The 25,747-nt window shown below is 39.3% G+C and overlaps 2 protein-coding genes across 3 annotated transcripts; one reads left to right on the top strand and one right to left on the bottom strand.

Annotated features, from left to right (window-relative positions):
* The first annotated feature begins 2,313 nt into the window (after window positions 1–2,313).
* gsna (gelsolin a) lies at window positions 2,314–19,699 on the top strand. 2 transcript variants are annotated; one of them, XM_055040604.1, is made up of 17 exons: window positions 2,314–2,449; window positions 7,453–7,653; window positions 8,855–9,009; window positions 10,092–10,253; window positions 10,394–10,543; window positions 10,621–10,710; window positions 11,125–11,257; window positions 11,330–11,634; window positions 12,355–12,488; window positions 13,011–13,101; window positions 13,258–13,284; window positions 15,558–15,728; window positions 17,201–17,378; window positions 17,817–17,938; window positions 18,053–18,130; window positions 18,216–18,276; window positions 19,138–19,699. In XM_055040604.1, the coding sequence occupies exons 2-17, from the start codon at window positions 7,458–7,460 to the stop codon at window positions 19,305–19,307; spliced, it is 2,223 nt and encodes a 740-aa protein (XP_054896579.1). In that variant the 5' UTR covers window positions 2,314–2,449; window positions 7,453–7,457; the 3' UTR covers window positions 19,308–19,699. The 2 variants fall into 2 exon arrangements, with proteins under 2 accessions (XP_054896579.1, XP_054896580.1); XM_055040605.1 differs by lacking the exon at window positions 13,258–13,284 and having other exon boundaries at window positions 2,315–2,449.
* Window positions 19,546–25,553, bottom strand: LOC129366634 (stomatin-like). The gene is made up of 7 exons (XM_055040607.1): window positions 25,372–25,553; window positions 24,054–24,163; window positions 23,798–23,870; window positions 23,220–23,302; window positions 22,824–23,027; window positions 21,838–21,972; window positions 19,546–21,663 (listed from the first exon to the last, which is right to left on the bottom strand). Exons 1-7 carry the CDS (start codon window positions 25,403–25,405, stop codon window positions 21,475–21,477), a joined length of 828 nt encoding a protein of 275 aa, XP_054896582.1. The 5' UTR covers window positions 25,406–25,553; the 3' UTR covers window positions 19,546–21,474.
* Window positions 25,554–25,747: the final 194 nt, after the last annotated feature.

Raw genomic sequence — 25,747 nt, 5'->3', positions numbered from 1 at the left:
AAATGGGCTTGACCCCTCTACAGTAGATGCTACCTTCAGTGGAAACTGTTGTAGCACTAGCTAACTGGATTAATACATACAGTTTCCACTGTACATACTAATGAAGAATTAGTGTCTTCAGTTTATAAGTGTTAATAGACAGTTATAAGCGCCCTAAAGCTGTGTCAAGTATTTGTGGGTATTAATAATTCTACCGAATACCAGAGGTCCACTCTAACCCCAAAAGCAAACTGTCTTATGAAGGCGATCCAAAAAGAACCCACAACAACATCAAGAGAGTAGGCAGATATGATCTTCCTGGGAGAGTTATAAGACCAAAATCTCCCTAAAAAACAAAACAAACAAAAAAGACAAGTTGTCAGGGCCTTGACAGTTCACACTTTGTTTCTGTGGATTTGGCTCTAGGAGTCCTGCGGGTCGTACTTGGGGATTATGGCGTACCAAGCTTCTTTTGGTCTTAACCGGTGTCAGATCTTGGTCTGCATTGCTATAATTTCTGGTTACATTCAGAATTGTATTTTGGTTGCTCTTTGTCACTGATTCAACTCATAACCTTCATTGGCAGACTTTCTAGGTGCAGCTAAAGTGTTGAGAGGATCCGTGTTGGAGGTATCAAGATCAGGTTTCTACTTTTCGCAGATGATGTTGTCCTCTTAGCTTCATCAAATTGGAAAAGCACCTCCAAATCCTAGATAGTTATCTCTGGAAAAGGGTAGATAGTGTCTTCTGGGTCGACGACGAGGTCTTGTCCCAAGCGGAGAAATTCAGGTATCTTTGGGTCTTCTTCATGAATGTCTGGCGATGTACTGGCGATGTACTGATTCGTCATGGTAAAGAAAGAGTTGAGCCAAAAGGCTATTGGTTTACTGGTCAGTCTATGGTCACGGGTTTTGGGTAGAGAAAGAAAGAACAAAATCGCAGATACAAGCAACCAAAGTCAGGGTGTGGACTCTCCCTTAAAGACATGGTGAGACTCTTGGCCATTGTCCAAAAGTTGTCCAAACAGGTACAAACTGCATTTAGAGTCCAATAATCGCAATATACAAGAGTCACAACCAGCTGAAGAGGACAATAACACTTGCCTTACATAACACAGATTAACTATCTATCAACATACAACTGCTTTTGGTGTGACTAAAATTCCTTTTGAATGTTTTTCTTCTTGCAGTATTTTCTGTGAGTCATGTGTGCTTTAAGGGATCCAGTTCTCGGCTGGAGGTACCAACGCGCTCCGTAAATGTCTTATAGCAGAAACACGCAGGCCTTGACTCGGGTGAGCAACAGCTCCGCCGCCCACATGGATACGTCAGACTCTGTTTCTCCTTGAAAGGCTGAGCATGCCAAGTAGAGGACTAAAATACAGCGTTTGTACACTACTGCAAAAACAGCAACGATGAAAAAGGGAAGAAAGGAAAGAAACAGCTGTGATTCTCTGATGAAACTCTCTTTAGAAGTTTTATAGACATGTTTGTAATTATAAAGTGTAAAAATCCTTAAGAAGTTTTCATGGCAATACATTAAAAAGACAACTTAGAGGGAAAAAAAGTATTTTATTAATCTTCTAGGCGACTGCCAGTCATGTGTAGTTACATGTTTTCGCCACCAGAGGACGATAAAGTTAAAGAGCTGTGATTTAAAACTCATCCAAATCTAGTCGTTTTCATCAGGCCTTCTAAGGACATATGTTAAATTATATGCAAATGTATTCAAATAAATTAAAGTAGTTGCTAAGAAATCACTGAATAGTATTTAGTAAAATGTCTATTCAAGTACTGAGTAACTGATCGAATTATCAGTTATTTAATTATTATTATTTAAAAATTACATCATCAGATGGACCAAAATATGACGGTAAGTGGAAATGTTGTTTTTTTAAAGATGAAAATGACAATAATTCATATAAGTAACAACAAATAACAAAACCAGGCAAAATAAAACGTTTCCAAATCAATTTCTTTCAATAAAAAAACAGAAACTTTTAACAAAAACTGCAGCTGTGTGTCTGTTTATGGTAAATTTTCTTTTCCATTCAGTGGGGAGACAATACAGGAATTTTACTCAAATAAGAGCAGCAGTACTTTGTAAAATCAAACAATTACTCAAGTAAAAGTAAAAAAATGCAGCAATCCTAAAAGTTACCAAAGTAAATGCAACGACCCAATTCTGTTTAAAACCTATTTATTTAGGGGTAGCAGGGCAAAGTGCCATTCTTATTTCATTAGAAATGGCGTTTGGATGCCAGTTTTGCGCTGCGGGGGTTTGGACGCCGCAGCAGCGGGCCGGGTCAGGGAGGGGACTGCTTGGGGTGTGTCCCGCCCCGGCAGCATAAACAGCGGCTCAGCCTGTCTGCCACGCCGACTCGACGCCTCTCCTCCCCGGCTGCAGCTCGGAAGCGCTCCCCATCGGCTCGCTCACACCCGATCATCCTCCATCCAACCTCCACGCTCAGGTAATCTCCGCGTTTCACTGTTTAAATCACAGGAGGGCAGATTACGGAATTATAATCCGGGCTGCAGTTTACTTGTGGCCTCGGTTGGAATAACGGCCTGATGTCAGGAGGAGGCGCGGTGATTAAAGGATCGCGGACTTTTTCTTTGGCAGAGATTTAAAAACGGACTAAAAGTGTTTTTATTTGCCTTTGCGCAACGCAGCAGGCGCCATATATGGGACTGAAACTGCAGTTTGGATGTGTGGTTGCGCTCTCTCTCACTCACGCAGGCAGCTCAGCTCTTACAAGATGAGAAAAATGCTAAATATGGCAAGCAATTTTGTATTTATTCTGTATTCACTACAGCTAGATATTTTCAAAGTACAAACAATTCTTAAATACAAAAAGAAAGGGGGGAAAACATCCCAAATAATTTGGTGCCCCCATTCAGTGTCCACCCACTTTTTGCATCACTGTTCCTACTAAGTAAGTTTAATTCAATTTTCTGTATTTATAGAGCTGCATTTGAAAACAGATGCTATTTTAGGTTCAGTTTTCTGTGAAATGTGACTCCAATTTATTACAACTGCCTGATCACAGAGCTTTTTTTTCAAGCAAATCTAAGATAGGCTACTCTAAAGCAAATGCAGCTTTGGCAACTGAAATAAGTTATAATTCTACTTGACATGCTGTTTACAAAGCAGCTGATCCAGAAAAAGCATAATTTGCAGTCTAATTTATTTAAAGGTTCGCTAGTTTTTATGTTCAAAGTAAACTAATAGACCTTATTCTGCAGTTCACTTGTGTAGGTGAACTATAGAGCTCAAAAATATTTACTTATTAATAAGGAACACAAGGTCTGTCCTTACAAAATGACTAGTAATGTTTATTATGACCTTCCAAGTCAACCAAAGCAACTAAAAGTGCAAAATTATTAAAAATTAAGAGTGTTTCATAAATGTCTTTTAACATAACTTGACAATTTTTTGCAATTATAAACCCCCAAACATTCACTTATTAACTGATATGAAGTATTTTTGCCTTCAGAAGAAACTAACAAAGCATAAAGTTGCATAAATATTTCATTAGCAGAATGACTCTTGGTCCTGTCGTGACTCGTATTTGGTTTCTATAGAGACAAACTGTTATGAGGAAGTTAAACCTCAACATCCGCAAAGCGTCAGAGAGTAAAGAGCAAACCAATCTACCAGATATGAGATTTTCCTGAACCAATCAGCAGCTTTGTGTCCCAGTGCGTGTTTTCTGTTGGGCGGGACTCCGGGCTGCGTCTCCTGCTATTGACATGCGGGACGTTTCCGTTCAGCTGTTGAGTCCAGATGCCCTCATTTGGCATCCTGTCCTCAAACAGCTGAAGCATGCCTGATGGGTGAATTCAGTGCATTTTGGAGTCTCAGATTACTTCAAAATATACCACAAAAAATGTGTTTTTGATCCCTGCATCTGGTGAAGGACTTTTTGAACCTTCAAGAAAATACGTCTCCCAACTTTATGCATGAAATCCTAAACATCAATACCAATTTCTTTGTTACTTATGTTGCTTTAAATTCAACCCTGTGACAGGACAATTTCATTCCTCCATAACATAATAAACTAATTCTTCCTTTGAGATCACCTGTCCCTCGATTAAAATAACTACCTGGAAGTATATTTTATTTGATTCTGAATCATAATAATTATAGTGGTAAGTAGAGTATGGCAACTTGACATAAAAGTACTTTTCATAAATCAAGAAAATACACATTAAATCAGGCTTTTTTATGAAAAAAAACTGGAGGCACGTGATTAAAAAGTGCCATTTTATAAATGATTCACTTATTTTTCCTCATATTTCTTTTATGTAGGTTAAAGTATGCATAAAATGTTTATATTAGTAGGAATAACTTGCAGTTATTGGTTATTTTTTGTTGGTTTTATATCCAGTGAAAACTTTTACATTGGTCATGCTCCAACAACTCATAACATTTTTTCAAAACATAATTTTTAAGACATATTTGCATGTTTCATTACCAAGAGTTATGGTGGATTTTTCTCAAAAAATGTGGTTTGCAGTATATAAAAATCTTTGAGATAAACCTGAGACACAAAACGCACCAAATTCAGAGAATGATCCTGATGATACAGTCAATAACTTACAATACAGGTTCAATTAAAAACTTCCTGATTTCGTTCAGTCACAGCCATCAGCCTGCAGAGGCGACTTATTGATGCTAAGTAGCAAACAGGCTGGATTGGTAGAATTAGCGCCTGATAGCTCATTGGATTTTTGTTTATTTTGGTTTTTGTAACTCTCCCATGAAATATATTTCCCTCAGTGTCTCCATAAATACTTGAGATCCCTTTTAAGGACACTTTTAACCGCTTATTAATGCTCACAACTCGTAGGAAACAAGCATAGCTAAGCTAGCTAGTTAGCTGGCGCTAGCGTAGCTTCCCCTGAAGCTAACGGCTTCAGCTCAATGCTAGCTAATTAGCTATTAGCTCATTTTTATTTATGGAAAAACGCCACACCTCACTACTTGTAGCTGCCTTTTTAGGGGAAAAAAATAAACCTTTTAGTCATTTTTAATGCCTGGTTAAGTCGATTTAGTGGTTTTGTCAGTTGTTGGTAAAAATAACTGTTATATCCCTTCATAACAGAGAGGCTAGCAATAACAGATGCTAGGGAAGGAGTGAGGATATTTCTAATCTGATAGAGCCACAAAAGAATGAGGAAGAATGGCATTCAAGGAGAAAATGAGTCATGAGGAGACTCCCTCCTCTCTGCTGGAGCTGTATTTTTATCAGAGTGGGGGATGGAAACCCTGGACAGGCTCTCAAGGCCTTAAAATCCACTTTGGGTTCTCTTTCAGCAGCAGACGGATCACAAAGCACAACAAAAATGTGGTTTCTCTTCAAATGAATCCCCAGTTTCTTTGCAGTTTGAGTTTCCAGATAACAGAGAGGGAGGTTGGTGGACAGTGGGGGAGGGGACGAGGTATGCAAGGCCGAATGGCACGGCTGTTTGGGTCGGACCGGGACACGGTTCAGTCTGCAGAGAAGCACTGAGTGATAATCATATGATCTGTTTTTATTTCAAACATCCTCATGAGTCACTGGGCGACTCATGAGAGCACTGCAAAAACACAACATGTTGCAAAGTATTTTAATGCAAATATCTTAATGCACTTTAAATGAAAGATGACGAACTAAAAAGCAACTTTTCAGCAAGAAATATTCTGCCAGTGTGACTCGTGCTTTTTCATGAATATTAAGGAATTATTTACGCAAAACAAGCTTCTATATCATGCTTAAAAATGACTTGTCTCATCTAAGATATTTGCAGAGTTAAATCAACACTGTTTGATTTTTTTTCAAATTGAATCAGGATTAATTTAACTTTCAACAAGAGCTGGAGTCATTTTAAGAGTTGGAAATACTTGTAACGATGCAATCGCTTGTTGATTTAACTCTGCAAAATGTGCTGTGAAACCTGGTGCTTTTAGTGGCATTTTTTGTGGAAATTCAAGGCAAATATTGCAGGAAAATAATTAAAAAGTGGCCAAAAAGCTAAATTTGTGTGTTTTTGTGAAGAGCCACTGCAGACCTGTGATCTGGTCGTCAAACTGCTGTCTCACTTAGCATTGAATTAGCTGTATTTAATTTAGTATCTTTAGTTTCTGATGATATATCAGTTTGATTGTGAATAACGTGATGTGTTTCAGGTTTCAGCTCTGAGCTTCACAGTTACATAAGAGGAAGAGGAGGAACGAGGGGAACAAAAAGGGAAGCTGGTCTCGGTTCCGTCTGCCGGGTCGGGATCAGATTCCTGCCATGTCTGTGGGCTCAAACTCCATTCCTGTGGGAAAACAAATTCCTTTAGTTCTGAAATACAAAAAAAGATCAAGGGGGAATTAAATTTTAAAGATGTCAAGTTCTGGTTTACTACAGATTGATTGTTTTCAGTTTTTCTTGTGTTTGCTGGGAAATATTATGAAGTATTTTTTATTTTTTTTGCTGCAAATGTAAAACTGCTGACGAATGTGATTCATTCAAATGAATCACAACTGTAAAATTAGTTTTTCCTGCCTGTGAACTCAAAAACAGACCAAACAGAACTACTTTTGGACTACAATTACAATAACTGTATTTTCTTAATGAATACACTAAATATTAAACTCCCGCTGAGTTTTATACTCTAATTTGCTGGATTATAAAAGTTTATAGAAATGCAACTAAAAACTAAATGTTAAACTCGGAAGGACAAAAAAAGTCTAAATTTTGAGAAAAAAGTAAAAATTCAGAGAAAACAGGAAACTGAGATTAATGTTAAAATTCTGAGAAAACAGTCAAATTACTGAGAGAAAAATCACAGTTCTGAGATTTACCTGTCAGAATTTTTTTTCTTGTAATGTCCCTAATGGTCTTCCGTACAACCCGGTTCAGATGAACTCTTAGCTAATCTGTCCACGTGGTGCCGAGTGTCTTCTGGATAAGGATGAAGTGTTTGCTATTTGTGAGCGCAGATGTTCAGGACGGACAAGAAATAGAGGCTTGTTTTAAGCTAGTAATTACTTAATACTGACAAAAACTTTTTAGTCCCACTGCAGATTATTTAACTTGTGACCTGGAAAAACTGCCTTTTATACGTGAAATAGTATAAAAATGGCGCTCAAACTTTTTCATCAAGTTCTTCTATCTTGTTGAAAAGCGACTTGTTAAGTTAGTTTTGTCTTGTTTCAAGCATACTAAGATATGCCCCATAAAAACCAGACTAAATTCCTTGGTAAGGTTTTGTGTTTTTACAGTGTTCAGCGGTAAGTTGCGTTTTCCTCTTCCTCCTCCATCTCTCTGCACACGCAGCGTTTCTGTCGCCATCCCCAGGATTTCCTCTGGGCGGTGAATCATCCTCCCACTTGTTAATGATTACCTAGGGCCCTGATCTTTATCTGCGTAACCACGGCGACGGCGCTCAAAGGGCGCGGCGGCTGCAGCCTGTGGCTCATCCGCGGCGTTTTCCTCCTCAGGCAGGATGGCAGCGCAGCACGCCGAGTTCCAGCGGGCCGGTCAGAACCCGGGTCTGCAGGTGTGGAGGGTGGAGAACTTTGACCTGGTGCCGGTTCCGGAGAACCTCTACGGCGGGTTCTACACCGGCGACGCCTACCTCATCCTCAACACCATCAAGCAGCGATCCGGGAACCTGCAGTACGACCTCCACTTCTGGCTGGGTGAGAATTAGAGAAAAACAGAAACATCCATGGATTTATGTTTATTATTATCACACTGTAAAAACACAAAATATTTGTTTTGTGTTTTTATCCGGTTTCAAAATAAAACATAACTTACTTACAATTAACTTGTCAGCAACACACAGGAGCTTGTTTCTGTGAATAATTCATTAATATTGATTAAATAAGAAAATATTATTTCACTTAAAACAAGAAATTATTCAATTTTATAAATGATTTAATCTTCCAAATTATTATTTTATTTTTAATACAAAAAACTATTAGTATTAATTTTAATAGTATGAAAATTTAGCAAATTTTTAAAATATTAAATAAATTTTTTAAATCAATATTAAAAACTTATTTATGTAAAACAAGCTCTTATAACTTACTGAAAAGTTACCTGTAAGTTAGTTTCTTATTTTCATTGTACTAATATATTTGCACTGAAAGCTGCACAAAAATACTTGGTAGGATTTTGTGTTTTTACAGTGCAGGAATTGGTGACACATTACAAGCAGCGTTATATTATAAAATAGTAAAAACATAAAACTTCCAGTTCCCTTTGTCTGCCTGGAAACATGCCAGCAGTAAAAAGAAATACATTTTATTGGTTTGCTTAGTCCAGAAGCAGAACAGTTCACAAATTAGCTTAAGCAAATTTTTTACTGTTATCTTAAGCTTACAGTTTCATTATTTGACGTTGGCTTATCTTTCTTGATTCCTTACTGGAAGCGAGTATTGGTAGATGATTAAGAGAGCTGGGTTTTTAATACAATTACTTTTAAAAGATAAACAACTTAGTATTATTCTGAATTGTTATTAAATCGTACTCGGTTGTATGTTTAAAAAAAAAACAAACAGATTTTGTTATTCTGGTTCCGAAAGGAGCGGAAATTTGGTTCAAATTGGAATCAGATTCAAAATAACTGGAAATATGGTGATAATATATAAAAATGAATAAAAAAATTCGAATTTTGTGACTAGTTTTTTCATAATTTGTCACAAAACACACCAGGAGAAATGTAAAAGATTTGCAATGATTTAAATATACAGTTTGCAAAACTAAAAAATGGCTTCTTCTGATATAAAAATTGTTTTGTGTCTTTAATGATTCACTGTTAAATTTAAAGTCTTTGTATCTTTTGGACTAAGAACAAACAATATTGATTTGTAAAGTGTCCTGTTTCTTGTGATGCAGGCGATTTCTGCAGCCAGGATGAGAGCGGCGCGGCGGCCATCTTTACTGTCCAAATGGACGACTTCCTCGGGGGGAAACCGATCCAGTACCGTGAGGTGCAGGGACACGAGTCCAAAACGTTTCTGGGCTACTTCAAATCTGGAATCAAGTACATGGTAGGACGTCAAACTGGGATTATATCATAATCCAGCCTGTTGTGGAAACATTTAACGTTTTAAAATGATAACTAAAAGTTGCAGACTTGATTTATTTGAACTAAAATGTAAAATTTATGTTATCAACATAATTATTAAATTATTATTGTAATTTTACTATCATTACTTATTAATTTGACTTCTTATTACGAAGTGAAATTATATGTTTTTGTAACTCATATTAATTTAAAGGCCTAAAAGTAAATTATAATTTATTTCCATGGTATCTAATTAAATTAAATAAGTGCTTACGTCAAGCAGAAACGTAGTTGCATGAATCCTTTGCATCACGATTCTCCACTTTAGGGCAAAAAGCTGCTGGCTAACGATGACTAGCATGGTTTTAGCTGTCATGTTGTCAACATTACATGCTGAATCTTAAATGTACACCTGATATACGAAAGAAAAAAAGCATTGAGTGCTTTGGTGAACTATGACAACTAGATAACTAGGCCAGAAAAATGTTTCAATTAAGAAAAAATAGCGAGAGAGAGTGCAGTAGTTGAATGATGCTAGCTTGACTATGAAGACCTGAACATGTAGATGTGATGTGGAATTTTGGTGTTTCAGTTCAGTTAAAAATAATAATAAAAAAGTCGACCTAAATACCAGACAGATCATAAGTATAGCAGGTCTTTAAATTAACCAACTGCTGCTGTGTGTGTGTGTGTGTGTGTGTGTGTGTGTGTGTGTGTGTGTGTGTGTGTGTGTGAAACAAAGTGTCGTTGTTGTCAGTTGCTGTGGCAACGAGTCTCCATGTAGCGTAGGCGACACGGAGAGGGAGGAAGAAAGTGGTTTTGAGTTGTTCTTCAGCGGCTTTCCTGAGTTATTTTTCCCTTTGCTGTTGTCGCACTGCACTGAATTAATAACATCTACAGTTTTCGTTCTGTAGCGGCAACAGAATCGTCTTTTTGCCCTCCAACGTTGAGCACATGCGCAAGATAAACAATGACATTCAAAGCTTCCATACGCACATGTTCTCTTCTTTTCCTTGTTTAAAAACCTTTTTGAAATAAATAAATAAATGTAAATGTACCTTCCAGAAAGGAGGCGTAGCTTCTGGGTTCAAACACGTCGTGACCAATGAGGTGTCGGTGCAGCGGGTGCTCCAGGTCAAAGGTCGGCGTGTCGTCCGGGCATCGGAGGTGCCAGTCAGCTGGGACAGCTTCAACCAAGGCGACTGCTTCATCTTGGACCTCGGGGCTGTGAGTCAGACGGAGAAGATCCTCATTAGCTATGGAACAAAATATCATCTGACCGTCACCAGAGACAAATAAAGCAGCTGCTTCTGCTAATTTAATTAGAGAATCTCTGGGAACCGAACGCTCTCCCTCTCATCCCACAGGAGATCTACCAGTGGTGTGGCTCTCAGAGCAACCGCTTCGAGAAGCTCAAGGCTACGCAGGTCGCCAAGGGGATCCGTGACAACGAGCGCAGCGGCAGGGCCCGGGTGTACGTCTGCGACGAGGGAGCGGAGAGGGAGAAGATGACGGAGGTCCGACCAGTAAACCCACTGAAGCAAACGACCAAACAAACACAGACGTTCTCTGAAATCGCTGCCTCTGCTCACAGGTTTTAGGCCCCAAACCAGATCTGCCTCCTGGGGCTTCGGATGACATCAAAGCTGACGCTTCAAACAGGAAGCGGGCGAAACTATATAAGGTTAGAGTGTGACTGTGAGAGCAGATGACAGATGGAAGCGTAGAGAAACGAATCAAACCTCGACTTGATTCCATTTTAAACGGTTCTCAGGATTAACGACTAGCGTCAACACTGCAAACAGCTGAGTGTCATCTGCATAGAGAACAATAGCCTCAAACCAAACTTCTCCTTTCTGAAAGTTTCACTCTTGTTTGACTTCCTCTAGTTTATGTGTGTGAGCGTAATAAAACACATGATCTGGATTTATAGTGTCCTGTTAACTGCTGTACAAGCATCCCACACTATTTCAGCCATCCAAATTGTTAGGTTCAAGTCTGTCAGTCATTTCGAACAGATCCATCCTCATTCCGGTTGGTTTTTTACATTGTACTGGTTGGTACTGGGACATGACTCTTGCTGTTTTACATGTTCCAGGTTTCCAATGCCAGCGGCGGCATGACCGTTGCTCTGGTGGCGGCGGAGAACCCGTTTGCTCAGAGCGCCCTGGAGTCCGGCGACTGCTTCATCCTGGACCACGGCTCCGACGGCAAGATCTTCGTCTGGAAAGGTCAGCGTAAACTTTGTCACAGGACTCACTTCTCCTAGCAGTGGAAGCTGAACTCGGTGATTCTTTCTCCAGGGAAAGACGCCAACATGGACGAACGAAAGGCGGCGCTGAAGGCAGCCGACGACTTCATCAAGCAGATGGGCTACCCCAAACACACAGAGGTCCAGATCCTGCCAGAGTCGGGCGAGACGCCGCTCTTCAAGCAGTTCTTCAAGAACTGGCGCGACAAAGACCAGACGGAGGGTCTGGGCGTCGCCTACATCGCCAACAGCATTGCCAAGATCGAGAAAGTGGCGTTCGACGCCGCCAGCCTGCACGAGTCGTCGGCCATGGCGGCGCAGCACGGCATGGTGGACGACGGCAGCGGAGAGAAGCAGGTGAGATGGGATTGGTCAATGAGCACAAAGCAGCTCTCAGTTAGCTACAGAGCCCCCTACTGGACGTGGAGGGGACTTTTATTCCTTCTGTGTTGAATCGCAAAAGTACGATGGAATATTAGAGCCATACTATGAAAAAATAAAAAAATAAACCAAAAGGATAACGTCAGAATTTTACAACAATAAAGTTTTAAAGTCGAACAAGAATAAACTTACAATAATATGAGAATAAATATTACCAGAATAATCTTAATTCTATCACAATAGATCTGAGTGAGAATAAAGTTAAAATACAGCAAAAATGAAATAGTCATGTTACTTGAATAAAGATAAATTATGATGTTAAAGTCGAAATAATGAGAAGAAAGTCATAAAAGTACGAGGATCAAATCTAAGTAATACAAGAAAAAAGTATTGATGCTATAACTTTATTCTCAGAATTTTATTTATTTTTTCTTGGCACTAATGTTCTGTCGTACTTTTGCAATTTGACAGCAATGAAAATAAAATTCCCCCCATATCCACTAGGGGGCTCCATAATTCTCTCCACCAACTTTATGATTTAAAAGTAACTGAGATGTAAACATAACACTCATTAATCTGCAGAATTAAATCTATTGAGCTTATTATTCTGAGTTTAGCAGAATATTTCAGCTGGAAATATTGAAAATATTTAAGACAAAATATCTAATGGGATCTATTTGTCTGTAACCATGTCAGATCTGGCGTATCGAGGGATCCGATAAGGTGGCGGTGGATCCGTCCACATATGGACAGTTCTTTGGAGGAGACAGTTACATCATCCTGTATAACTACCGTCATGGAGGACGGCAGGGACACATCATCTACATGTGGTGAGAGGACATGTTCTATTTCACATGTTGTTATAAAGGTAAACAAGTATTTGGTTTGTTAAAAATGTAAATAAAATCTGTAAAAACCTTACCAATAATGTTTGTTTCTTGCACTTGAAATGAAAAAAAAAATGAACTTACAGTAGCTTTTTAGCAAAATACAGGAGCTTGTTTTAAGCAAAATATTCCTTAATATTAATGAAAAAGTTCCTTGTTCCACTTGCAGGTTATTTAATTTGCAACCAGAGAATTTCCCCATTTTATGGGTGAAATAATCTGCCGGAACTCAAACTTTCTATTAATATTAAGAAATTATCTACTTAAAACAAGCTGCTATATCTTCTTGAAAACTTATCTGAAAAAACTAGACCAAATGTTTTTGATTTTGCTTTTGCTGTGAAGTTTTGATAATTTTCTACCAGATTTTCCTGCCACTAAACTTTAAATCAAATCAGCCCTCTGATGTTCTTTGGTTTTTCACCGTCTGATTGAAAACGTGCTCATAACTTCGCTGTGCTTCAGGCAGGGGTCGGACTCCAGTCAGGATGAAGTCGGCGCCTGTGCGATCCTCGGCTCCCAGCTGGACGACGAGCTCGGCGGCGGTCCCGTCCAGGTGCGACTTGTTGTAGACATGGCAACTTCCTCTTTTCTTACGCCCATGAACTCTCGGCTGCGTTTCCTCCGGACCTTTCCATCCTTTCATTCCCCGTTCTGTTTTTGTTTTCTTCCGCTGCTTCTTTGCTCGTTGGTTTCTGCCCCGCCTCCTCAGGTTGTTGGTGCTCCTATAACCACTCAGGTATTTCCCTCCCCGCCTGCTTCTCATCCGCTGATGCTCAACTAACCGTATGACCTTCACTTGTGACCTCACTTCGCATGGAAGACATTTTGTGTTGATGTTGCTGCAAGAAGACAATCCATTCATGCAGAACCGTACAGCGACGGCGTACTGGGGCCATTGTGGATGAAAAGTAAAAAAGTTAAACTTTTGAAACAATTTTCTGAGATTAATCTCAAAATTTCTGAGTTGTTTCCAACACATTTGTAATTTTTCCAAAACTGAAATTTCCAAGTTTTTTCAGACAAATTCTGAGATTAATTCAAAAATTTCAAACAAAATTTTGACTTTTCAAACTCAGAAATTTCCAAGTTTTATATGGAAAATTTAAGAGATAACTGTAAAGTTTTTCATACAAAAATTTCAGAAATCTAAAAATTTCCAAGTTTTTGCACCTACAGTCATTTTGAAGAGGAAGTGCACCCTCCTTCTGTTCTATCGAGATCTACATTTGTTTTAAAATTGAAAGTAAAATGAGCGAGACAAACTAAATTTCCACATATCCAGTCATTCAATGACTTCAATGTTCATAAAATAACAAGAGAACTCAGTTTGAAAACTAAGTACACCCCTGCTGCTTCCTTAATATGGAAAATAGTAACTAAATAGTAATTAAAGCATTTAGGTCTTAGCCATGAAAGTAGATATTTGTCCGTAACAAACAGACACTGAATGGAGAAAATTACACAAAGCTCATCATGTAGGCACGGTGGTGGCTGTGTGGAGATGTGGGCACGGTGGTGGCTGTGTGGAGATGTGGGCACGTTGGAGTCACTGAGTTGACCCTGAACTCTTCTGTGCAGTGCGATGTGAGGCCATCAGTCTATTAACTAAAGTTTGTCTGAAACCCACAGACCTACAGACTTTTACATGAACTGGACCCTTTCCTGCCTTTCTCTCCAACCTCTTTGCTTCTTTCCCTGCTGACTTCAGTGATTTATCCAACAGGAAGTTACATCATCAGCCGTTGCAAAGCTTTACAGATTTTTGGTCAAACTGCGCGGCAGACGTGATGAACATGTTGAACGTCATGTTTCACACGTTCATCGCGTTCTGCGGACCTGAGCCGAAGCTCGTCTGTAAATATTTATCTCTCCTGGCTCTGCTGGGATTAGGACGATCCGGGTTGTTGACTGACGGCGCCACGTCACAGCTAAAAAGAAAAATGGCGGACATGTCGAGTCTCCTAGACGAGTCTCTGCTGCCATCTGGTGTTTATAATAAAAACTGCAGCATAGAACTATTTATTACAATCTAAAAGTTTCTGAAATTAAAACGTTTTAATTTTGATTTTCAGCTCATAAAAATGTGGCTTCATGGCTTGCAGATTGATAGAGAATGTCACAAAAAAAAAAATCCTAAATAAATTTCACACTGTGAAAGCATATTAACTGAAAGTTGAGTGGAAGGAAAAAGTATGGTGGAAATATGTTTGTAGGCAAGATTCAACTGTGAGTTATCAATCAAACACTCTACAAGATGGCTGAGTCACTAAAGAAGCTGGCTGTTCACCAATATGGATCCATAGTCATGAAAAGTTTAGTGGAAGGAAAAGCTTTTTTTTAAACTTGAGATGAATGCTTGGATAGAGTTGGCTTTAATATAAATTAGGTTTTTGTAGTTTACTCTCCATATAGATGGTGTCAAAAGTTGTCAAGTCAGAAGTTGTAGATTTTTTTAAAAACAGTTTTCCTTCCACTAAACTTTACATCCATATGCTTGCACTATGGTTAACAGCCAGCTTCTTTAGTGATGATCCTTGAGTCTTAGCCTGCTTGTGGAGCATTTTAAGGAAAACTCAGCGCGGTTAAGCCATAGTTGTAGCTTGCATACATATACTTTTTCCTTCCACTAAACCTTCCACTCGTTTATTTCATATTACAAACAGCCAGCTTGTTTAGCAGTGGTATGTTGTGGCTTACCTTGTGTGTACAGAGTGTTTGGAGTCCAACCAGTCTGAATTTGCAGATGTTTTTTAAACAGATTTTCCTTCCACTAAGCTTTCCATCAAAATGGAAAGCTTATGCTTTAACAGTGATCGAGTCTCAACCTGCTTGCATAGAGATTAATGACAACTCACGTTTCCATTCATATGTTTGCACTCAGTAGTGATTGTGTAGAGGATAACATGATTGTATTAACTGATCGTTTTGGTGTCGTTGATGTTGATCAGCACTTGATGAGTCGCTGTGGATAACTGAGCGTCCCGCCTAACACTGCTGTCTGTGCGGCAGGTGAGGGTGGTCCAGGGCAAGGAGCCGGCCCACCTCATGAGCCTGTTCGGCGGCCAGCCCATGGTGGTCTACAGGGGGGGGACGTCCAGGGACGGGGGCCAGTCGGCTCCGGCGGAGACCCGGCTCTTCCAGGTGCGCTCCAACTCTGCGGGGCACACCAGAGCCGTGGAGGTGAGTGGTGACGTTATTCTATCTGCTTCTTGTTTATCTATTTGGAGTCGATTTATCCCGTGGAGGGGCCCGGCGCCAGCCTTAACAAGTGTTGCCTGCTTAGCCGGAGCAGAGCTGATTCCTCTGCGCCTCAGAGCAGATTAAACGCCCTGTAAGAGGTCTGCTCCGTTATTAACAGACACACTGTAGTTTATTTTCAGGCACCGTCCTGCTGGCACCATAAACCTTCTAGATCTGTATTAATCCGCTGCTGAAAATAGTCCCCGAACACCAGTTGCTCTTGTTTGACTACGAATTGATGTGCAGCAAAAAAAACCGAAAGTATTTTTTATCTATTTTCTACTGCAAATATCTAATTGAAATAAGGCAAAACTAACTTACAAGTTACTTTTTAACAACGTGTAATTCCTTAATGTGAATTATTTCACTTTTCATATGGTAAAAATTTTTAATTTTAAAATTTAAATAATCTGCCAGTCAAACTAGAACTTTTAAGTCAATATGAAGGAACCCTGGTGGAAGGATCTGAGTATTTTAACTCCTTCACTTTTCATTGGTTTGCCATAAAACCTGCATTTCTGTGGCGTTATTTTCATACCATCTGTCTAATTCTGCAGTGAAACGGATGTGAGCGCATATATTTATGTCAGCAAACAACGACTAAACAGTTTGCAGTGTGATTTTGTCTCATATGCGTCTGACTCATGTTCCACCAATATATTTAATTACACTTTAAAAAAGACAAAATTAACTTACAAGTAACTTTTCAGCAGTAAATAGGAGCTTGATTTGAGCCAATAGTTCCTTAATATGAATATAAAAGTTCTAATTCCACAGTCAGATTATTTCAATTCTATCTAGTACTTATTCATTAATATTAAGGATTTACTGACTTAAAACTATTATTAAAACTGACTATTATCCAAAATTTACATTTTGAGTTTCTACTGCTTCTAAAAACAAAATTCACTCTGCTGGTTATTGTTTCATGTTTTTTGGGGTGTCTGGAAAATGAGCCATTTCAAAAACTTTCCGATTGTTAAGTCACAAGCCAGGGAACTCAGCTGTTACCTAGCAACCCCGGAAGAGTTCCGCCCGTCACCTAGCAACCCAAGCAGAGCTCCAGAAAGTTTGGTCAGCGAGTTTTAACCTGTTGACTTACCATCAGACACCTGCATTCTTGCTGTTACGCAGGAGGCTCCACTTCTGCTTTTCAATTAATTACACATTTGTTTGCAGTAATTTGTACGGTGTAAGTGTAAACGTTGAGAATGGGAGCAGATTATTTGGATTTAAAGTGACAAGATGCCCGAAAACAGCTCAAAACAAGCAGAACTAATTCCACTAACATCTGATTATCTAAGAATTATTTGTGCAAAAATTGTAATGAATATTTTTTGTGTCGCCCCAACCTGAGCAGATTTTGTGTTTTCTTTAGCCCGTTAGCCTTCAGCCTCTCTGTGTTCCTGCAGCTCGACGCCGTGGCCTCCAACCTGAACTCCAATGACGCTTTCCTTCTTGTGAGCCCCGACGGCGCCACCCTGTGGGTGGGAGTGGGCGCCAGCGACACGGAGAAGCAGGGAGCTCAGCAGCTGTGTGGCATCCTGGGAGTGTCGCCGTCCGACGAGCTTTCAGAGGGAGGAGAAACTGGTGAGCCCACTGTAAAAACACAAAACCTTACTGAGAAATCATCCTCTAGTGCAAATAGCGAAACTTAGAAGTTAGTTTTCAGATATAGGGGCTTATTTTAAGTAAATCATTCCTTAATATTGAGTAAATGTGGACAGATTATTTCACTTATACCAGAAATAATTCCTATTTTAGGGGTGACATAATCTACCAATGGAACTAGAAGTTTTTCATCAATATTAAGGAATTATTCACTTAAATCAAGCTCCTGTTTCACACTGAAAAGTTACTTGAAAGTTAGTTTTGTCTTACTTCAAATGAACTAAGATATTTGTACAATAAAGTAGATCAAAAATACTTGGTAAGATATTGTGTTTTTGCAGCGTAAGGCGGTCGTTAGCTGCAGTAAATGTGGTTTACTGGAATGGTTCTTAAAGGGACAACGTGTTGTTTTTCCAGATCAGTTCTGGGCCGCTCTGGGCGGGAAGGCAGAGTACCGCACCTCCACCAGACTCAAGGACAAGATGGACGCTCACCCGCCGCGACTCTTCGCCTGCTCCAATAAAACCGGGAACTTCATCGTAAGTTCTTCCAAAAAAAAATGCTAAAACTGCCGACAATGTCCAGAGAAAAAAAAAACTAATTAAGATTTTAGCTTCGGTTCACCCAAAAACAACAACTGTTCTCCCTCACAGATCGAGGAGGTTCCCGGGGAGATGACCCAGGATGACCTCGCCACTGATGACGTCATGATCCTCGACACCTGGGAGCAGGTAAACGTCAGAACTTCCTGTCTGCTATCAGTTCTGCGCTAATAAGGATGAAAATGTAACCAGAACCAAACCTTTTTCACTTCAGGTGTTTGTTTGGATCGGGAACGAAGCTCAGGAGGAAGAAAAAACCGAAGCCATGGCGTCTGGTGAGAACAAGCAGAATAATCACACCTTAGCAGCAGAAACTAAACAGTTCACTGTAAAAACACAAAATCCTCCCAACTATGTTTAGTCTAGACTGCAGTGCAGAAAACTCTTAAAATAAAAATAGCTTTCAAGTAACTTTCCAGCAAAAACATGAGCTTGTTTTACATCATAATTCCCTCATATTGATTTTAAAAAGTTCTAGTTCTTAAATTACTGATGAGTCACAAAACTAGTTAAATCAAACTAATTTTTTGTTTTACCTGGTCAAAAATAAGAAATATTTTCAAATCTGCACATCATTAATGACTCAAAACTATAAAAAGGGATTCAAACTGTTGCATTATTAAAAGAAAAACCTTTATATTTTTTCTGAATACCACTCTTCCATTTTAAGTTGGGCTATAACAGGTGTCGAACTCGAGGCCCGGGGGCCAAATCTGGCCCGCCGTAGGTCTATATATGGCCCTCTTGACTCCAGATTACATCAAGTTCCTCAAGTTTTCCCTAATCTGAAAAATTCATACAAAATCAAAATTTTTACTGCAATTTTTTAAATCAAAATTGGCCAAAAAAAGAGACAGCTGCCTCAGCCACAGGTTACAGTCCGTGGTCAATATGGCGATAATTAAACGCAAATATTGTAAAAAATCTTTACATATCTTTACCACAAAATCTATCATGTTGATTGAGAAGATGTTTAATATTATACAATTTCAAGAAACACTGACTGAATGCTGATGTTTTACCAGTTTAATTGGTTTTATCAATACATTCTGGCTGAACCGGCCCTTTAAGAACATTCAGCCTGTGAGTAACAATCCTGATGAAAACGGTAAAGATGGCTTCCTCTGCTCCCTCAGCGGTGCGCTACATCGAGACCGACCCGGCCAACAGAGACGCCCGGACCCCCATCGTCAAGATCAAGCACGGCTTCGAGCCGCCCACGTTCACCGGCTGGTTCCTGGGCTGGGACCACGACTACTGGACCAGCGACCCGCTGGAGCGGGCCATGGCAGAACTGGCTCTGTGAGCGAATCACCGCCATCGCCACTCTTCCTCTTCAAGCATTATGCAACAAACGCCAAGAATGGCTTTGTTTTCAGCTTCCACCTCACTTTGTTTTAGTTTTTTAGTTTGTTTTCTGTCCTTAGTGCCACATTAGTGCCTTTGTTTGTATTAGAACCAACAGGAGACGTTTTGTTTTGCACTTTTATCGAAGACTGTTCTAATTTTATATTGAATAGCTCAGAAGGAAAACAAGCGATGCCTTAATCTCATTTAGTTTGTCGTTTTAAAGGTACAGGACCTGTTTGCTGACTTCTTTCATTTCTGTATTTTTTTTTTATTATTGCCAGAAACCAGACTAATTTAAAATAAAAAAAATGCAGCTGCTTCTGTTTTGAATAAACCAAATTCAACAAGTTTCTGTCATCTCTCATTCACAAACCAGCTCACAAACTTTTCTGTGGGTTGCATCTTTATTTAAAGTCCTCATAAATAATAAATATTGAAATTAAAAATCACAGCAAACAAGCAGGCAAAAAAAAATAAGATGCATAAACACTGAGTCAGATCTGCTGTTGTGTAAGGGGTTTTTGGCGAAAGCTTTACAAACTAATGTTTGGGTTTGATTTTTGTAGAAATACAAAAGCATAATAGGGCAATTGTAGGTAAAAATTCTTAGATTGAGAAAAATGAAACGTAGAAATTTTTGACTTTCAAAACTCAAAAACGTTCAACTTTTGAAACTCAGATCATTTCTGAGAGTCAAAAATCTTCTAGTAAATTTCCTGTAAATTTGATTTTTTTTATTCAGAAATTTCCTTGCTTTGTCTCAAATATTTTCAAGATTTTTGCCAGAAATTTTCTTAAATTAATTTCAAAATTTCCAGGTTTTTTGGCGTAAATTTGCTCCGTTTTTCTATCTATTAAGGCTCCAACCACAGAGTGTAAAGTATTGTTGTAGGTTTTCCTCCTTCCACTCACTTCCTGCAGAAAACGACTAAACCTTGCTGCCGGGGCACACATTGATCAGCCAAAACATTATGACCACTGACTGTTGGGAGTGAAACAAAATGCAATGTTCATGTTGGAAATAAGGGTTTCTTTTCTCAAATTCTACATATTTCCAGAAACAATTAAGTTTTTCAAGCATTTATTAATGACATTTTGGATATTTAACTATAAGATTAACTAAATGTGGATTTTAATTTAAAATATTAACAGTTAATTTCTAAGCCGGAGCAGGAAAGGTGGATCAACGAGGGAGGAAATGAACATCATTAAGAAATGGATGTGATTAAAGAACCTGGATCTAGAACCAGATTAGGATGAACAGCGAGTGAAATGAAAAACATTTTAGTTAGAAGGACGTTTCATCGATTCAATGAAGAATCCAGTTGAAGCGCAGAAGTCGCTACTTTTGATCCCAATCTTTAGTAAAGTGGTCATAATGTAATGCCTGATCACAACATGCTACAAACAGCCAAGGTATTGTGTTCTATGTTATATTTAATAGACTAATATGAAGTATTTGGTTTGTTAAAAATAAATAAAATCTTCCTACACTGTAAAAATACAAATACAGTTGGTCGAGTTTCTACTGCAAATAACTTCATACATTAGAAATAAGACAAAACTAACTTAAAAGTCACTTTTCAGTGACTTTTTTGTATAAAAAAGTCAAAAAATATTTTTTGTATATTGTTTTGTATAACAATAAGAATTGTTATACAAAAACAATTGTTTTTCTTGTTTTCAAAACTATTGTTTTTGTATAACAAAAACAATTTGTTATAAGTCAATAATTTTCCCAGCAGATTGTTTCACTAATATCAATGGATATTAAGGAATTATTTATTTAAAACAAGCTGCTTTTTCTTGCTGGAAAGTTACTTGAAAGTTAGACTTAGATGTTTGCAGTAGAAACTAGACTAAAATATTGGTAAATATTTTGTTTTTGCAGTGTGTGGCTCATGTGGAGAAATGCTGTCAGTGTTATTTGGTTTGAGGTTTCCTGGATCGTTCAGTTAAAGCAATTTAATGAGTTTTAAAACCTAAACAGATGCTTTCAGAGGCAGGAGGTCTCCCTGACCTGTCTGTGTGTGTGCGTGTGTGTGTGTGTGTGTGTGTGTGTGTGTGTGTGTGTGTGTGTGTGTGTGTGTGTGTGTGCGTGTGTGTGAGGGCGGCGTTCTTCCTCAGCGTTTCATCAGGCTCTGCATCATGTCCATCGGCAGCGGGAAGATGATGGTGGAGTTCTTCTCGGCGGCGATGGTGTTGAGGGTCTGCAGGTAGCGCAGCTGCAGAGCCGACGGGGCCTCAGAGATCACCAGGGACGCCTCCTTCAGGGCCCGCGACGCGTTCATCTCACCCTCCGCCGCAATCACCTGCAGGAGGAAGAGGAGGAGAGCCTTCACCTCCACATGAAACCAAAGATTCAGACAACAGCTAGCAGATTTCCAGAGATAAAACACTAAAGCTATGTTTACACTTATGGCTAAACACTGAGCACACTCGTTACATGTGACGCTATTGCGCCGTCATCCTACGCGCCGCCTCACCTTGGCTCTGGCCTCGCGGCTCGCCTCCGCCTCGGCCGCCATGGCTCTCTGGAGCTCCAGAGGCAGCTTCACGTCCTTGATCTCCACGCGCTGCACCTTGATCCCCCAGTCGTCTGTGGCTTCGTCCAGACTGACCTACAACATTCACAACTAACTTTCTGGCTTGACTTGTCACCGTGTCGCTTATCTTCTTTAAATGCTTTAACTTTTCAAAACGATGTTTGGCACAGTGCTATTAAATTGTACTTTTGTGTTTTTCTTGGTGCCAATTATGTTGCTCTTTTTGCTCTGTTGCCTAAATGTCACCTTAAAAATGGCCAGTTAAATGTGTTGTGTGTAAATCCTGCTTTTCCCTGTTTAAAAATTTAATTAATTCATTCATAGTTCCCAGAAGTTGCCCGCACCATCTTGGTAGGCAATGGCAGCACAAGGCCTGGCGAACCCACGGATTGGAGACCGACATAAAGAAAATATGTGCACACTCTGAAAAAGATACATGAACAAAACAGTTGCTGTCGAAACCGATAACTCTACTTGTGAATAACAAGCTTCTGGTGACTGGCAGGGTAAGTACATGTCCATGTTAGCTAGCAGGTAAAAGCCACATTAGCTAAGCTAATTTTGCTAGCTCGGCCGTCAGTACTACAGTAAATACCACTGATCTTTATCTTAGTATTACAGAGGTGGGTAGAGTACTCAAGTAGTTATAATGTCCTAACATTGTTGATAAGTTAGATGAGAACGAGCCGAGAACTAGCTCTAACCTTGTGGCTTGTTCATTGTTGTCATAGCAACTCCATAGCACCTGCCTACCAAGATGGCTGCCAGTTAGAAAGTTCATGGAAGTGTGACGTCACATTGAAACAGAGCTTCATTTCATAGATTATTTAAGAGGACAATACTTTGACAAAAAAAGAGAATCGTAGCCAATCTAAATCAACAAACCTTCATTTCTCCATGAACGGTGGAGGGGTTGTGCGTTCTACCTGCATGCTGTGAGCGATCTCCTCGCGGTCGGACAGGATCTCCGCCAGGTTCTTGGTGCCCAGGACGTTCCTCAGGGTGGTCTGGGCCAGCAGCCGGGTGGCGGCGTCCGCGTTGGTGATGTTGGCCACAGCCAGGGTGGCGTTCTGGACCCGGTAGTACACCACGCCGTCAACGCTCACCGTCACCGAGTCTTTAGTCAGAACCTGACAGAACAGGAACGTTTTCAAATGAATTGAACAGTTTTTTAACTCAACACTAAAATCTGTTTTTATTTGCTTTGTGCTTTTTTAACTTACTTAGACATTGAATTTAGCTTCTTAATTAGCTCTGACCCATAGTCATTAAATCAATAAATGCTTGAAATATACCACAAGTGCATGAAAAGCGAGTCGTACCTCTTGTGGCGGGATGTCGAAGGTGACTGTACGCATGTCCACATAGATGAAGAGGTCAGTGCACGGTACGATGAAGAACAACCCTGTGGTGTAACAAGAAGGTAAATAACTTTTGCCATTGTAAACATGAGAAACCCTATCAAGTCAAACTCTGCTGATGAAACTTCAGTGGCAGAAATGAACGTTGTCCACCATGACAGATTTAAAAAAGCTGCCTACCTAATGCATTTTAGCATCAGGCTAGCGGTAGCCTCAACCGTCTCAAGATGTAGAACAAATGAACAAATTTACCAGTTTGCTATTCAAACTTTTTCCGCACAGAAAAGTCCAGCTAACAAAAAAAAAAAACTAAATACATTAGCATAGTTAAGGCCAATTTACATGTTTTAAAAGTATTTGAGACCTGTTATGTACAAATTTATTGACTAGCTCCTGTTGTCAATCCATCCAATTTATCTTCCAAGCTCTCAACCAAACAGTCCCTTCCAATATATTTTTATCTTTGGTGTTAAGAATAAGCTAAAGAAAATGAACAATGTGAAAACCGGAGGCGTTTATGTGTGGTAAACCAGACTTACCCGGTCCCCTGGGTCCTCCTTTCAGAATGCGCCCAAGGCGAAAGATAATGGCTCGCTCGTACTCCTTCACTATCTGAACAGATAAATCGAACACAAGGGTACTTTCTGTGGTATTAACATGTAAAAAAGTTTCAATTTTGGTCCACAATCTACCAGACTAGTGAAATTTATGCTAACACCAAAAATGATCACTCAGTTAAATTAGTTTGTGTTTGCTTGAAAGACATGCCTAACTTAGATTTGATAACCAGCTGACCTTAAAGCACATCCATATGGAAAGGGGGAGCGTGACCAGCACCAGCAGGAGAGAAAGTCCGACCAGCACCCAGCCAATCAGGCCAATTTCATAGTCTGAGTTCTCCAGAACTAGGAGAAAAAACAACATTGTTAAATTATTTCTTACACTTCCACCTAATATTAGACCAAACTGTTCTCCCTTCCTTTCATTTTTCTTGCAATAATCTGATTTGTTGTAAATTCAGCAAACAGTGGCAGGAAAACAGTGACCTCTCATTTCCCTATTACGTGAATATTTACAAGTCTCCTATTCATTTACCAACTCTTTTTCAACCAGTTTCCCTTTTTTAATTATCTCTATATCTTTAGCTTATCCTTGTCCCTCTTTCATTTTCTTTCACCAAGTCTTCTTTTCTAAGGTGAAGGAGCGAAGAGGCGTCGAGCCTAGTCAGTGCCATGATATTGAACATGAAATTTACACATGCACAGGGAACTATTAAATATAACTACAAATGATTTCTCCCCTCCCCCCCACCATTGTTTCTGGCGCCCGCTTTAGCCCAGCGCCCATATGACTTTCATAATGTAGTTCTTATGCTTCTAACCACTGCATCAGTTTATTTCATAGTTGGTAGTGTTTTTCCAATAAATTACAGATATAGTCAGAGAAACCTCAAAGATAATTTTCTTATCCTATAAGTGAATTGCACAGCTCCATATCTTTGCTACCTGCACTGTATTTTATCTTGCAAGTTTGCATTGACTATACAGTATGTTATTCTTAAAATTGTTGTATATTTATATTTTTTTCTTTTTGTGAATCTACATAAGTCGGTTTGTTTCTGTTAGACCTGAATTAATCCCCACTGTGGGACAATAAAGGATTTTTAATTTTAGTCAGTAAAATGACCAGCCGCCATTTTGACAGGTAACAGGGAGCTTTCCGAAGGTCAATAAATCAATCAATATAAGAAAAGATTAACTCAGATTATCGTCTCTGGTCCCGTTATATGGTTACTGCTACAAAACACTTAATTTATACAACAAAAAACAACAACTTCTTCGCTTTTCTGTTTGGGAAAACGACAGGAAGGTTGCTAACGGCCGTTAGCATTCCGTTGTTTAGCATTGAGCTAACAAGTGAAGCCATGTCTAAATTTGACAAAATTTCGCAATTTTTAACACGACGTGACGGTGAAACTTTAAAAATAAACATTTTTCGTTCGAGAAGGAAGAAAACAGAGACGTACAGTTCGGCTCAGGCTACATCATGGGAACCGCTAACACTCCCGTTAGCTGAGCGGAAACAGAAACTCAGAAAATGAACCGAGCCTCACCCGACTGGCGGCCTTCTTTTCTGGACTCATTCATCGAAACACCCTGGTTGTCCAAACCCAGAAAGCGAGATAAATCCTGGGATAAACGCTTCAATGTGTGCGGTGGGAGAAGCAGCTTCAACGAATGAAATATACCAATATATACTGAATGTGTCGGTTCATATCGCGGTAAACCGCCAGACCTTCACGATTAAGTTCTTAAAAATGCATACATTAGAAAACATATCGTGATATCATAATCTTCCAGACCTGGGAGCAAGTAAACAACAAAACTTTCTGATAATGTTGTTTGTACCTTTTCTCTCTGCATTTATTATTATTTCTTTCAAATAAACCAAATTTATCATGTTTCTGTCTTCTTTGAACTGAAACAAAC

This window comes from Poeciliopsis prolifica, unplaced genomic scaffold (genome assembly GCF_027474105.1).
Source record: "Poeciliopsis prolifica strain line A6 unplaced genomic scaffold, Auburn_PproV2 SCAFFOLD015, whole genome shotgun sequence".
In the NCBI taxonomy this organism is placed as follows: Eukaryota; Metazoa; Chordata; class Actinopteri; order Cyprinodontiformes; family Poeciliidae; genus Poeciliopsis; species Poeciliopsis prolifica.
Note: the sequence above shows the minus strand (reverse complement) of the source record. Positions and strands in the feature narration are given on the sequence as shown.

What these genes read in the sequence shown, in the direction of transcription:
- gsna (XM_055040604.1), top strand. Translation starts at nt 7,458, where the DNA reads ATGGCAGCGCAGCACGCCGAGTTCCAGCGGGCCGGTCAGAACCCGGGT. An exon ending in TCATCTTGGACCTCGGGGCT is followed by an intron (nt 10,254 to 10,393) that starts GTGAGTCAGACG and finishes CTCATCCCACAG; the next exon opens with GAGATCTACCAGTGGTGTGG. An exon ending in ACGGCAGCGGAGAGAAGCAG is followed by an intron (nt 11,635 to 12,354) that starts GTGAGATGGGAT and finishes TAACCATGTCAG; the next exon opens with ATCTGGCGTATCGAGGGATC.
- LOC129366634 (XM_055040607.1), bottom strand. Translation starts at nt 25,405, where the DNA reads ATGAATGAGTCCAGAAAAGAAGGCCGCCAGTCGG. An exon ending in TCGACATCCCGCCACAAGAG is followed by an intron (nt 23,028 to 23,219) that starts GTACGACTCGCT and finishes CTGTTCTGTCAG; the next exon opens with GTTCTGACTAAAGACTCGGT. An exon ending in GCCGCGAGGCCAGAGCCAAG is followed by an intron (nt 21,664 to 21,837) that starts GTGAGGCGGCGC and finishes TTCCTCCTGCAG; the next exon opens with GTGATTGCGGCGGAGGGTGA.